A 14299-nucleotide genomic window follows, 5' to 3' on the forward strand; every position below is an offset into this window, starting at 1 on the left:
TTTTATTATTGCATTCCTGTCACTGCCAATTCCAAAGGTAGGTATTTTGTCCACCTCTGCACGTTCACTTCTGCAGATGAGCCTGTTGAAAAGCACCGTAGCTTGATTTAATGTTATTTTCTCTTTCTTTCTGACTTTCTTTCTCTTTCTTTCTCACTCCCCTTCTCTGTCTCTCATTTTGTCTCTTTTTGGTGGCTATATATAATTTTTTTTTTTATTTGTATGGTTTTCCCCAGTTAGCTGCAAAGCCATGCTCTTCTCTTTCGTTCTTTTTTTTTATATATATTTTTTTGCCCTGTCCACGTAATATTTTTTTCTTTCTTCCCCCCTTTTCTCTTCCCCGTCTCCTCGTGCTGTCGGTAGAATGCATTTCTGTGTCTTTCAGCCCTCTGAATTTGTGTTCCTTTCCATTCAGGGGCCGAGCACGGCTGTTCCCTTTCGATCCCCCATTAAATGAAGGTGAAGATATTTAGGGAGAAATAGAGGCAGTGGCCACGGGTAGAAGTGGGCACAGGGGGTTTTGGGTGGATGGATGGGGCAAGAAATGAGAAATCTGGGGAGATGTGTGGGTTTAGCCCCTCTTCAGGGGGAAAAAAACCCAGCTCAGGGAAAATACTGAGGAGGCTGCAGTAGGGAAAGGTTTAATTCTTCCTGCGTGGAGAGAGGCAGGTCCAGGACATCCCAGTCTGTGAGGAGCAGGTGACAGCATCCCTGCCTGGCTGTTCCATCCCCACAGGTGCCCAGTGTGTGTTTTCCCTCTTAGACTGAGGGAAATTCCCTCTTTGGCAATTTGGGTTTATTGGAGATGCTTTTACCTTTGCTGCCTTTCTGCATGCCAGGGCAGGAGACTCCAGGGTTTGGGTGGGAGCCCTGCACCCCACAGCCTGATCCCATGGCCTGGCCAGCCAGTGCCAAAATGCCACCCTGGTAGAGAGGAACCCCCTCTCTTTATCTCTTCATCGTCCTCTTCTTCTTCTTCATCATCTTCTCTGCTTTAATGTTCCTCTCCTGGGATGTGGGGCTGGGCATGGGCTCCCCTGATCCCCCTCTCTGGGGCTGCTGATCCCCCTGGAGCAGATCCTTGCAGATCTGATGGTCATTGCCAGCCTCCCCTCGCTGCAGCCATTGCAACAGCAACTGGTTTTTAATAAAAACCCCCAGATCCCCCCTATTTTGGCTGCAGCTTGCTGCTCTGTGGCTGGAGGGATTGGCTTTTCCATGGGGACAAGGAGGTGGTGGGATGTGAAGTCTGGGATGCTCAGGAACATGGAAGCTTCGTGTCCCTTTTGCAGCATCTTTGTAGTGGTCCCCAGAATCCCAGCCCTTCACCCTGCCCCCTTCTTTTTTGGGGGGAGAAAAGTGGCATTGAGAACACAGGGGGATGGGTGGAGAGAACCTCAGCCTCAAGGATTCACTGACCATTCACTGGTGTATTTGGGGCAAGGGGATGGTGAGGAACTGGGGTCACCAGCCCTGGGTGTGGTGGCACAATCCTGGCACCACCCCAATGTCCCTGAACCCCCTCAGCTGGACTCAGCCATGCCCTGTGCAGGATTCACCCTCCCAGGGATTCTCAGGGACCTGGCACTGCTCTGTGGCTGGGGGCAAGGAGACCCCAAAGGCCCCCGAGCTGGGGTTTGCCAGCTTGGGCAGGACTGGTGTTACAGGAGCTGTTTCCACCCATCTTTTTGGTCTCATGGTGTTTGCAAAGATGGGGGAAACACCCAGGCAGCGTTTGTGGCTCAGAGGAGCTGAGATATTTGGGAGCCTCAGGGCTGGGCAAAATCCCTTGAGGTCTCAGTGCTCAGGGCTTGGCCACGGTGGTGGCCCAAGGTTTCCCCTCCCCGTAGGAGAAGTGAGTTGGTTTGTTTTATTTCTCCTCTCTCTGGCTCTGTCTCTGTCTCTCCTCCTTCTCTCGCTCTTTCTTTCTCTCTTGCATTTTTGTGAATCTAATGATGCACTTATATTGCCCCGCTTTTCCCTTCTCTTCATACCTTACCTACTAAAGGAGGAAATGCCACTTTTTTGGTAAGTGGATGTTAACCAAGAGGGACTTAAAAAAAAAAAAAAGCATATAATGGAAAAAAATAAAAAAAAAAAGGAAGCAGAAAGCAAAGTCTGTGTTGAGTGCTGATGAGGACTTAGCAGTTCCCTGCAGAGTCACAGCTAACAGCTCAATGCGTGTCCCAGGAAGAGCTCAGAGACATTCGTTTATCTCAGTAACGAGGACATTTGTGAAGTTTTGCTTTGTTTTTTATTTATTTATTTTTATTATTTTTTTTTAAATTGATTTGATTTGGATGGTTTTTCTTCTTTCTTTTTTGTTGGTTTCTTTTATGCCTTCTCGTCCCCCCGGCCCCCTCCCCTGCCTTGCCCTCCATTGTCGCTCTGTGCCGTTTTTTCCTCGTTTCTGGATTTGTTTTAAGCCGAAAGCCGTACTATTGATAAAATCTACACGTATCAGAACATATATCTCTATATATGTGCATGCCTCTGTGTGAGCAGACCCCATCACCTCCAGCCCTCTTTGGTTCGACCCTTTCCCCTCGGCTCAGTCTGATTTACTCTCCCCCACTGCCCCACCTTCCCTCCTCTCATATTTTCTTTTTTTTTTTTTTAATTTCTCCCCCATTTTCCTTCCTTCGTTTGGGTTTTATCCCCCTTTTCCCTCCCCCTTTCTTGGTCGGGGCGGGTGGGCACCAGGGTTTGCTTTATCCCCTCTCCAGGTGTTTTTTGGGGTGGAGGGGGGGGTGTTTGTTTCTTTCCCTTCAAGCTTTCCCTCCCCGACGACTTGGGGCTTTCTTGGATTTATTTCTTTTCCTCCCATCCCACCCCTTCCTTTGGGTTTTTATTACGATTTAAGTTGAGTTCTATTTTTTTGGCGTTTTGCATGCGGAGGTTTGCATGACCCACGTTGTTGAGGGCGAGAGGAAGGTGCAGAGTAGCGTCTGTGTAGCCTGCCTTATGCGATGTGCATTGACGTTGTGATCTGCGCCCCCGGCCCGGCGCCCCCCCGTTAAAATCCCCTTTCTCCTTCTTTCTTCTCTCCTTCCCCCCTTCCTCCTCTCCCTCCTTCTTTCTCTCTCTCTCCCCCCCTTGCCAGAGGCCGGCCTCGGCGTCCCCCTCTCCGCGGGCTCACGGCAGGACGGAGCCGCCGTCCCCCCGCACCCGGGGCGGCCGACACGGCGCCCGCAGCCCCCGGTCGCCCACGCCGGAGCGGGCCAAGCACGGCCACCGGCATCGCTCCCGCAGTGCCTCGCCGCCGTCCCGACACCGCGGCCAGAGCAAGGGGCGGCCCCCGGGCCCCCGGGAGCCGCCGCCGCCGCCGCTCAGCCCCGCCGGCTCCAGCAGCGACTCGGAGGGCTCGGCCGGCTCCCACCCCTACCACCCGCCCGCCGGCCCCGACAGGAACCACGGCGCGCACGGCAAGAAGTAAGGGAGTGCCCGGGATGGGCTCCTGTCATCCCTGCCGGGATACGAGAGCTGGGCTCGGATGTTTGGGGTGCGGCTCCCTGCAATCCCTTAAATCCATCCGGGCAAAGCCCTGGGGAGCGGGGCTGGGTAGGGATGCTCAAGGGATGGGAGTGGGAATAGGGGTGGGAAAGGGACAGGAATGGGGATGGCAATGAGGACGAGTTGGAGATGGGAATGGGGATGGGGACCGACCCGGGGATGGTGATAGGGGATAGGGATGGGGACAGGGAAGAGCCACAGTGGGTCAATGGTAGCACTGTGGGAAGGATCATCCCTGCGAGGGATTATCCCACTGCGAAGGGCAGTGCCTGGATGGCAGCAGGGGATTACAGCATCCCACAGGATGCGGGATGCCAAGCAAATGGAAACCCTGTGCTTTACAGTCAGGGATGTAGCCCAGTCAAAAACTGGTGTCATGAAGTGTTCTTTATGTGAACCTGGGGTCCCTGGCTGGGGTGGGGACACCCTGCCAGCCAGGACAGGTGCGAGGCGGTGCTGGCATCTGCCCTCACAGGGTGAAGGAGCGGCACCACCGGGGCCGGCCCAACAGCAGTTCGGAGTCGTCAGCCAAGCACTCCCGGCACGCCTCGGAGCGGAGGAAGAGCCCGTCCCCCAGCCCGGGCCAGCGCAGCAGCTCCTGGAGCTCCAGTGGTTCCCTCTCCAAGTCCCGCTCCCGCTCCCGGGAGAAGAGAGCAGCACGCAGCCGCTCCCGCTCGCCCTCGCCGAAAAAGCCAGCCAGCAGGTCAGGCCCGAGGGGACAGCGGCACGGGGACACCGCGGGTGCCAGGGGGCTCAGAGGGCATCGCGGCTCAGGGCGGTCCCGGCTGCCCTGGCACTCGGGGAGGGGACATGTCATTGTTGGTCACACTGGAAACGCCAGCCCCAGGTGGGAGTGACATCCGGGCAGTGACTGCTGTTGCACGGTGTCCCTGCGTCCCACACGGGACCCCAGCCCATTGCCTGACCCTTCTCCTCCTCCTCCCCGGGCTGTAGAGAGAAGGACAACGAGCCCCGAACACGTCACGGTGACCCCGATCCCGCCCGCCCCCGGCGCCGCTCCAGGAGCTACTCCCCCATCAGGAAGAGGAGACGCGACTCCCCCAGCTTCATGGAGCCCAGGAGGATCACCAGGTGTGTCCTGGCACGGGGCAAAGGCTCTGCCACTGCCACAGCACTGACTCTGACACTGACACTGACACTGACACTGACACTGACACTGACACTGCCACTGACCCTGAACTGCCACAGCCACTGACTCTGACACTGCCACTGACCCTGACACTGCCACTGACACTGACCCTGACACTGCCACTGACCCTGACACTGCCACAGCCACTGACTCTGACACTGACACTGACACTGACACTGCCACTGACACTGACCCTGACACTGCCACTGACCCTGACACTGCCACAGCCACTGACTCTGACACTGACACTGACACTGACACTGACACTGACCCTGACACTGCCACTGACCCTGCCACTGCCACTGCCACTGACCCTGACACTGCCACAGGGCTGGGCTCTGATGCCAGCTGACCCCAAAGGGTGCCTGGGTGGGCAGATGGATGGATGGATGGATGATGGAGGGATGGATGGATGGATGGATGGATGGATGGATGGATGGATGGATGGATGGATGGATGATGGATGGGTGGATGGGTGGATGGATGGATGGGGTGGGATGGATGATGGATGGGTGGATGGATGGATGGATGGATGGATGGATGGATGGATGGATGGATGATGGAGGGATGGATGGATGGATGGATGGATGGATGGATGATGGATGGATGGATGGATGGATGGATGGATGGATGGATGGATGGACAGATGGAAGTATAGGTGAACAGAATGATGGATGGATGGATGGATGGATGGATGGATGGATGGATGGATGGATGGATGATGGAGGGATGGATGGATGGATGGATGGATGGATGGATGGATGGATGCACATACAGATAGATGGACTGACAGACGGACGGACAGACGAATGGATGGACACACAGATGGATGGACATACAGATGGATGGATGGATGGATGGACACACAAATGGACAGCAGCAGCTCTGTGGCTGCACAGATAGCTCTGAGGATGGCTGGGTGAATCAGCTGGCCCAGACAGATGGGTAACCAGACTGCCTCCAATGCTGTGACCTTCTGATCTCTTCCTATTTCAAGGCATGAAAACAGGAATTAATTTTAATCCGCTGCGCATATTCCAGCAGTGCTCACGTCCGCAATCACGTCTCTCCTGCCCTCCAAAAGCTGGTTTCTCCTCCTTGGGATCCTATTGCCTCAGGATCCTGAGCTGTAAGACAGGCAATATTTCGTGCCAGACAAAACACTGTGTGCATATGTAGCACCTCGTTAAGATGCAGCACTGGCGGCGGGGCCGTGCCCAGCCCAGATTACCTCCTTCCTGACCTATTTGTCTCTCCCACTATCAGCTGGGTGATCAGGGGGGGCTGGATTTCAGAAATCTGCCTCCCTGTGGGAGGGATTTTGTTTTGCCTGGGCAGGACTGGAGTTGTCAGGAGGGAGGACAGGAGAAAGGACAGGAGGAACACTGCAGAGCCCATGTGTTAGAGCTCCCCACAGTTCTCCCTGATGGATGCCCTGGAAAGAGAATGGGCTGGGAAAGCTGCTCCCAGCCCAACCCAGGTGCCATTGTCTGGTTTCCATCCCTCCTGCTCCATCCAGGTTTTCCCAGGATGTCCCCAGAGAGCTGGCAGGGCTCGGCTGGAGAATGCAGCCCATGGTCCCTGTGGGGATTGTTCACCTCATCCCATCACCATCCTTGGGGGGCTGGGGGTGGCAGACCCTGCTCTGCTCGGGGTTCAGGAGGAGCAGAGCCATTTCTGGGAGGTGTAGAGGATGCTGCAGGGAGGGGGCAGCCAGGGAAACACCCCCAGCCCCCCTTGCCTGCCCCAGAGCCCAGCCAGAAGCCCCAGTTCCTGTCCCCAGCTCCCATCAAACCCTCCACCATGTGGTCCTACCTCAGTGACGCCAACTTCTCCTTTTCCATTTCATCCCAAGGTCCCTCCCGGAGAGCATCGCCGCCAGCCCGGCTCCCAGGGTAACCTTCCCCCTTCCTCCTCCTCCTCCTCTTCCTCCTCCTCTTCCTCCTGGACCCCTCTGTGTCTCCTCACACCCCCAGCACCCAGCCACTCTCTGGTCCCACTAACACCAGGCTGGGAGAAGGGACAAGGGGCCGACTCCTGATGTCGCTGCCCCCTGTGTCCCCCCACCCCACTGTCCCCGTGCCTCCCGTGTCCCTCCTCATCCTCAGGCGCCGGCGGGCTGCAGCTCGCCCCCCGCTAATCCCAAACGTCTCTTTTTCAGCAGCTTTCAATCTTTGGTGTCTGGGAAACACAAAAGCCACATTAACCTGCTCACTTTCTGCCCTCGACGCTGCCTAATCCAGGACTAACACCCCGGGGGAGGGGGCAGGGGAGGAGGAGAGGGATGGAGGGATGGATGGATGGACGGACGGACGGATGGATGGATGGAAGGGGAGGTGATGCCGGGTCCTGATCCCGACGCGCGGCCTCTGGGATGCTTGGCTGCCCTGGCTCAATGCTTGGCCGTGCGGGGGCTCCAGCGCCGAATCCCCTTCCCGGAGCGGCCGCGGGGGGGGCCCTGACTCAGTTTCCCTTTTCCATTTGCAGCGCCCGCAAGCGTCCCATCCCCTACTACCGGCCCAGCCCCTCGTCCTCCAGCTCGCTGAGCACCTACTCGTACAGCCGGAGCCGCAGCCGCAGCTACGACAGCTACAGCTCCAGCCGCAGCCGCAGCCGGACTCGCAGCCCCCCCAGCCGCTCCCGCAGCCCCAGCCGCAGCCCCAGCTACAACAGCCGCAGCAGCTCGGAGAGCGCCGGCTTCTGAGCCCCCCCGGCAGCCCCCGACAGCCCAGCTCTGCCCCCTCCGTGCCGCCTGCGCCCCCAGGAGGGACGGGACCAGCGGGGAGGTGCAAAGGAGCCCCGGGGGATGCTGAGGATGGACCTGGCAGCGGGGGAGAGCACGGACGGGAACTCAGATGGGAACGCCCTGGGAGGGGGTGGTTCCCCCCGCTCCGGGGCGTTTTGGGGTCGGGATGGGGAAGGGGAGGATCTCGGATCTCTTCTTATTTCTGCGAGTGCCGGGGAGGGGCGGGGTGGGGTGGGCGAGCACAGAGCCAGGGAACAAATGCTCTGCAGAGACTTTGGGGCCAGAGGGTGGGGGTGGCTGGGGACACCCCTGGGGTCCCCCTGTGCTTTTTTTGGGTTTGTTTGACTGTTTTTTAGCACAAGAGCATCCCGGGGAGGTGGGCGGGAGGGGGGCAGGCTCAGCTGGAGGGTGATGCCAACCAGAGGTGAGCAAGGCCCTGTTTCCCCCAGCAAAGTTGTCCCCAGGGTGTCACGGGGCACAGGGGCTCTGCAAAACATTTTGGGGTCCCCCCAGACCTGAGCACACGCCGAGCCATGGATGAACAAAGCCGGCAGCACCTGTAATTCTCTTCCCAAGCGAGGAGATCCAGAGAAAAACGCTGCTGGTCCCAGCTCAGGAGCTGGCCCTGGCACCCACCCACCCCCCAGTTTGGGGGGCACCCCCGGGAGGAGGGAGCTGCAGGGCTGGGGCTGGGCAGGGGGTGCATCCAGCCACCCTCTGGCCTTGGCATGGCCTGCCCCCTCCTGCTCTGGGGAAAAGTGGCTGCTTTTTAAACTCAATTATGGGAAGAGAGAGGCAGGAGGGTCCCGGGCTTGGCCTGCCGCCCGGCTTTTGCAGGATTTTGCTGATTTCCCAAAAAAAAAAAAAAAAAAAAAAAAAAAGAAAGTCCCCAGGCGCTGAGGAGAGTCGTGGCCCCCGGGGCTGGTGTTTAATGCCGGTGGCCCCGCGTTTTCCGGCTGGCTGGAGCAGGACAATGGGGATGAGCCTCCCTGGGTGGGAGAGCAGCTGCCCGGACTAACCCGCTGCCCCTGGATGCAAAGCCAGGCTCCGGCGCTGGTTTCCAGCCAGCCGGGGTCGGGAGGATCCTCTGGGGTCCAGCTGAGCCTCCTTAGCCGGGGCCTGACGAACCAGAGGAGCCGAGAGGACAGAGACGGGAGCAAAAGGGCACTTCAGGGTCAGCCTCCCAAACCTGGCATGTCCTGGCTGAGGATTCGCCAGCCCTTGGAGAAAAATCCCAGGAGCTGGGCAGTGATGGGTGGCAGCCCCTGGGTGTCCCAGCCACCCACCCGAACGAGCAGAGGTGTTAGAGATGGGGTGAACAGGTAAGGAGGGGACACACGCTGGTGGCACTCCGTGGTGCAGCTTGTCCCCACGTGCCAGCCCTGGGCAGGGTGGCAGCGCTGGATGCGACTGTGGCAGGAGGAGGAGGAGACAAAAGGTTCTGCTCTCCTGGAGCCTGGGGGAGATTGGAGGACACGAATTCCCCCAGCATCCCCACAAACCCTGAGCCACGCGCTCCGAAAACCACCCCAGCAATTCCAGCTGCTGCCCCACAGCCCCCGGCCCCCCAGCGCCCCACGGGGAGCTCAGAGCGGCCGCTGGAGCCCCCACCCTGCTGGGCCACGGGGGAATCCCCTGACAGGACCCACACCCGAGCCAGCAGCGGGGATTTCCCTGCAGCCCCAGCCCTGCAGCCCCCGTGGGGCCGCGGCTCCCAAAGACCCGAGCCCCGCCTGCAGCGGCGCCGCGGAGCAGCCAGCACATCAGGGAAAAATTCCAGTCTTCCTCTTTTACAGTCTCTGTCTCCTGCCGGGAGGGAGCCAACTGGAACAAATACTCTGTAGAAATACTTCAGTATTTTCCTGTCGCGCGTGCGCTCTCTCTCTGGGTTGTGAGTACAGCTGTAGATGCCGTGAGCTGGTGCAATTATAATAAATATACAGTATATATTGTAAATTACCCTGCTGGGCACTGAGAGGTTTCTTCCTGCCAGGAGCACGGCAGGGTTGTCCTGCTCCTTCCCTCCGGCTCCCCGCGGATCCATCCTGCTCTTCCCTCTCCCTCCATGTGGAGCAGCACCGGGAGTTTTGTGTCTGATCCCTCCAAGGACCCTGCTGTGTCTGTGGGGGTCCCTCTGCATCCTCCCTGGCTCCTTGCCGTGCTCCTGGCTCCCTGCATCCTTCCCCGCATCCCTCCCATTTGTCTGCCAGCTGCCATCCATCCTGCCTGCATCCCTCCCTGCATCCTCACCTGCATCTCTGCCTGCATCTCTGCATCCCTCCCCTCTCTCCCACATCGCGGCATCCCTCCCATTTGCCTGCAACTCTCCCATCCATTCCATACCTCTCTCGATCCCTCCCATCCTTCCCTGCTCCTCCCTGCGTTCCTGCATCCCTCCCATCCCTCCCATTTCCCTGCAGCCCTCCCTGCATTCCCACCTGCCACCCTTCCCTTCCTCCCTGCATCCCTCCTCTGACCCCTCCCCTCCCTCCCAGCATCCCTCCCTGCATCTTCCTCTGCATCCTCCCCTGTCTCCCCTCCATTTCCCTGCCTCCCTCCTTGCATCCCTGCCTGCATCTCTCCCCTCCCTCCCTCCCTCCCTCCCACATCCCTCTCGTTTCCCTGCATCCCTGCCACTCCTCCCCTCTGCAGTGCCCCATCTTCCCCTGGTTCAGCCCCCTCAGCCTGCCACAGCCCCCAGGCCCACATGGCTCAGCCCCCCTGCAGTCCCCTCCAGTCCATCTACCCCCCTAGAGCCCCCCTAACCCCATTATCACCCCCAAATTTCCTGCTGCTCCATCCCCCCCTACTTCTGAAGGTCAGTAATTCACACACTGAGTGTGTCAGGGCTCAGGTGCCCCCCACCTCCCGTCTTCTCCAGGGCAAATCTGGGGCCAGAGGGGAGCTGGGCCCAGGTGATGGGGGCCCAGAGCTGCCAGCCCTTCCCCAGGATGGGAGCCTGGCCTCTGACCCCACATGGGAACCCCTTCCTGGGTGCCAGGGGTGTGGAGACACTTGGATGAGAGGATCCCCTTCCAGCCCCTCAGTCCCTCTGCCCCCCTAGAGCCCCCCTAGCCCCATTATCACAGCCAGCCCCCAGTCCCCACTGGCCCCCATCAGGCCCTGTAAGCCCCCCCCAACCACCACAGGTCCCATTGGCCCCCAGACCCTCACCAACCCCACAAGGGCCTCAGGGACCCAATTCCTGGGCACTGGAGCCCAGCTTGGTGCAGGGGCTTCCTACCACAGTGCTGAGCACTGGAGCCACTGGAGTCCCACAGGGCTGGGGGGTTCTGGAACCTTCTGGAAGGTGGGTGACCAGGAGCTGGGGGGTGACTGGTTGCTGGGGGGGTTCTGGAACCTTCTGGAAGGTGGGTGACCAGGAGCTGGTGAGCTCTGGAATCTTCTGGCTGGTGGGTGATCGAGAGCTGGGGGCTCTGGAACCTTCTGGCCTGTGGGTGACCAGGGGCTGGGGGGTGACCAGGGGCTGGGGGGCGACCAGGGGCTGGGGGGCTCTGGAAGGTTCTGGCAGGTGGGTGATCAAGAGCTGGGGGGCTCTGGAAGGTTCTGGCAGGTGGGTGATCAAGAGCTGGGGGGCTCTGGAAGGTTCTGGCAGGCGGTGACACAGCACAGGGCCACTCAGAGCCTCCCGCACTGACTCATCCGGCCATTCCCGAGGCGCTGGCCCAGCCCCAGCCCCTTCTCACGCTGCACGGGGCCGCATCCTGGGGATCGTTTTCCGGGCAGGCAGGCGGGAGAGAGGCCGGGAGCGGCTCCAAGGGCCATCCATCACTCCCAAGCAGGCCGAGCCTCTCCCGATGAAAGGAGGACGGACATTCCCTTGGCAGGGGGGCCCCGCAGGCTGCCAGCCCCCTCCCTGCACACCCACCCGCCCACCCTCTGCGGCTGCGTGCGGCCGCCCCAGCCCCGGGACAAGCTTCTGGTCCCTTCTGCGGGGCTGCCGCGATTTCCATTAATAGCCAGCTGAGCTGCCTGGCTAAAAATAACCCCGGGCCCTCTTCATAAGGGCCGGACCGCCTCCACCCCGGGCAGCCCCGCACGCCATGGCCGAGCGCCGCGTCCCCTTCACCTTCCTGCGCAGCCCCAGCTGGGACCCCTTCCGTGACTGGTACTGTGAAACGTGCATGCGTTTTATGATTGGCTTTTCGCAAATATCGAAATGAATATTATATGTGTTGTGTTAGAAATTAATGCTGTATTAATTCTCTTAAGTAGTGTGTTAAATATAGTGTTAGGTTATAAAAAGTGTTAAAATAGAAACTATGCTATGTAGGATGCTTTTTTTAAAGAAAGGACTTGCAGTGAGATAGCAGCCACAGGACACCTGAATCTTTCAGAGAAAGAGAATTTATTGCCCCATTATCAGGAGAAACGAACTTCTTCCTGCCTTGAAGGCGCTGTTAGGACTCAGAGGAAGAAGTTGATGATGACCAGACAGAATCCTGTGTTCAAATGGATTTATGCATCATGTATGAAGTGTATGAATATGCAACAGGTTATTGCTTTTAAGGGTTAATCCTTTGTTAATGGGTGTCCTTTTTCGGGCTCCTACTGCCAAGAAAAAGGTACCTGGACATCCGTAACTCTTTGTATTTATTGTCTCGTATTGTCCTAATTCAATTTCTCCAAATTATTATTACTCTAATCGTATTACTATTTTTTATAACAATTTAATCCAAACTCTTTCCCCACCGGAACCCAAGAGAAAGGTTTCCTGGGAGTCCTCTGCTTTTAACCCCTGTGTTCTCAGAGGCGTATCCATGTGTCCAGGTGCCAATACTCAAATCTGAGCACCCATTGGTTTGACCACAGCATCCCAAAAAAACTCACTTCCTTTCAAACCACGACACTACTAAACTTTTAAAATTCTAAAAAACCGAGTGATTGGCCTTTTTCCCAGGTACCATGGCAGCCGCCTGTTCGACCAGTCCTTCGGGATGCCGCACATCCCCGAGGATTGGTACAAGTGGCCGAGCGGCAGCGCCTGGCCCGGCTATTTCCGCCTGCTGCCCCGGGAGAGCGCCCTGATGCCGGCGCCGGGCTCGCCCTTTGGGCAGGCGCTGAGCCGGCAGCTGAGCAGCGGCATCTCCGAGATCCGCCAGACCGCCGACAGCTGGAAGGTCACCTTGGACGTCAACCACTTTGCACCCGAGGAGCTGGTGGTGAAAACCAAGGATAATATCGTGGAGATAACCGGTGGGTGCTGGGGTGGGGCTTCCTGGAGGGGGGAGCTGCTGTCCTGGAGCTTGATGGGGGGAAAAGGTGGAATAAGGGAAGGAAGGAAAAGCAGAAGGAAAGGAGAGAAGAAAAAGGGAAAGGGAAAGAGAAAATCGAGGCAGGGAGGAAGGCCCAGCATTACAGCTCAGTCTCAGGGTGCACTCAGTGCAGGGACCCCCTCAGCCCCACACATTGACCCCTTGCTGCTGTTCTGGAAGGACACAGGGAGCCACAGAGGGTCCCGGGGGTGATGTGGGGTGTCGTGAGGCCTGCAGCCCCCACAGCAGCCTGGATGCTGCGACAAAGCCCAGATCTGTGGCACAAGGCCAGGATGTGCTTCCTGCCGGGTGAGGGCGGGCCTGACAGGAATGGGGCAATTCCCAGATGAATTCAGGGAGAGGGAATTGCTCAATCTCCAGCCCTGCCAAGCTGTGGGGCCGGCTGGACACTGTTGGGCCCCTTTGGCCACCCCCAGCTCCTGGCACTGCACTTTCCTCTGCTTAAATTTGGGGGATGCACCCGGGGTGGCCCTGCAGAGGGTGCCCCCAAGTTGCTCCAGGCTGATATTACGGCAAAAGCCCCAGGATGGGCAGAATCAGCCCCTCCACAAGTGCTGGGATGGGGCAGGAAGGTTCATGCCCAGCCATTGAGAGGTTTTGTTTCCTTGCAGGCAAACACGAGGAGAAGCAGGATGAACACGGCTTCATCTCCAGGTGCTTCACCCGAAAATACACGTGAGTACCAGGGAGGAGGGGAGACACCTGGTGCAGCCCCGATGTCTTTGGGGACGTTTTCCCACCCACCCACACCCTCTAAAGCCCACTGGCCAAACTGGGAATGCTGCTCAGCCAAACTGGGAGGGGGAGAGGCAGCGATTTGGGGCTGAGCATTTCATCCCCTGGGTTGATGCTGCAGCCCTCACCTCCCTTTCCCTCTCTCCCCTCTCCTCCCAGCCTTCCCCCTGGTGTGGAAGCCACGGCCGTGCGGTCCTCGCTGTCTCCCGATGGAATGCTGACGGTGGAGGCCCCCCTGCCCAAACCCGCCATCCAGTCTGCCGAAATCACCATCCCCGTCACCGTGGAGAGCCAGGCCAAGGAGCCGGCCAAGAAGTAGGCGGCACTGAGGAGGAGGAGACGGAGGAGGAGGAGGAAGAGGAGAAGCCGCCGCTGCTACGCCCGCCCCCAGCTGCCCCCTCACACCCACCCCCTTTTTACTGTTGATTTTGTACTCGCCCTGCCACTGAGTGCCTTGAATAAATGTGAAGGAACCGACAGAATCAGCCGGAATAAAAGCTGGTGAAATAAACCTGTCCTTGTGGCGTGTCTGCCCCCTGCCCCTCGGCTGGGCCACTCCTGTGGCAGCTGCACCGGGACCAGAGCCCCGGGACGGGGCTGCCTGGGCCCCCGAGCCCTGCCCAGCACTGGGGTCTGGAACCCAGGGCTCCACATCCCTGCTGTTCTCATCCCAGGTGTTCACAACCTGGGGTCGATGTCCCTGACCTGCACACCCTGGATGTCCCACACCTGGGTCTCCTTCATCTCAGCTCTCCATATCCACCTCCAGCATTCTGGGGGCTTTACATCCCACGTCTCCAACATCTCTGGTGTTCACATGCCAGGTCTCCAACATCCCTGTCTCAGCATCCCAGTTTT

At 58.6% G+C, this 14299-nt stretch overlaps 2 protein-coding genes across 3 annotated transcripts in view; both read left to right on the forward strand.

Moving 5' to 3' along the window:
* The window catches only part of SRRM3 (serine/arginine repetitive matrix 3), a 29783-nt gene extending 20415 nt beyond the window's left edge, over window positions 1-9368 (forward strand). The window contains exons 12-15 of the mRNA XM_054647178.2: window positions 3104-3432; window positions 3989-4216; window positions 4468-4605; window positions 7151-9368. Of these exons, the coding sequence (XP_054503153.2) occupies window positions 3104-3432; window positions 3989-4216; window positions 4468-4605; window positions 7151-7367 (912 nt within the window). The 3' untranslated portion in view covers window positions 7368-9368. The remainder of the gene's footprint in view (window positions 1-3103; window positions 3433-3988; window positions 4217-4467; window positions 4606-7150) is intronic.
* A 631-nt stretch (window positions 9369-9999) lies between these two features.
* Window positions 10000-13955, forward strand: HSPB1 (heat shock protein family B (small) member 1). Of its 2 annotated transcripts, none has more exons than XM_077188777.1 (4): window positions 10000-10719; window positions 12331-12626; window positions 13318-13381; window positions 13601-13955. In XM_077188777.1, exons 2-4 carry the CDS (start codon window positions 12368-12370, stop codon window positions 13758-13760), a joined length of 483 nt encoding a protein of 160 aa, XP_077044892.1. In that variant the 5' UTR covers window positions 10000-10719; window positions 12331-12367; the 3' UTR covers window positions 13761-13955. The 2 variants fall into 2 exon arrangements, with proteins under 2 accessions (XP_077044892.1, XP_054503154.1); XM_054647179.2 differs by lacking the exon at window positions 10000-10719 and adding an exon at window positions 10944-11538 and having other exon boundaries at window positions 13601-13953.
* Window positions 13956-14299: the final 344 nt, after the last annotated feature.

This window comes from Agelaius phoeniceus, chromosome 20, assembly GCF_051311805.1.
Source record: "Agelaius phoeniceus isolate bAgePho1 chromosome 20, bAgePho1.hap1, whole genome shotgun sequence".
NCBI lineage: Eukaryota > Metazoa > Chordata > Aves > Passeriformes > Icteridae > Agelaius > Agelaius phoeniceus.

Bases quoted from the DNA above. Each gene is read 5' to 3' on its own strand.
- HSPB1 (XM_054647179.2), top strand. From the start codon at position 11,474: ATGGCCGAGCGCCGCGTCCCCTTCACCTTCCTGCGCAGCCCCAGCTGG. The intron at 12,627-13,317 runs GTGGGTGCTGGG...GTTTCCTTGCAG, and splicing joins TAATATCGTGGAGATAACCG to GCAAACACGAGGAGAAGCAG. The intron at 13,382-13,600 runs GTGAGTACCAGG...CTCTCCTCCCAG, and splicing joins TGCTTCACCCGAAAATACAC to CCTTCCCCCTGGTGTGGAAG.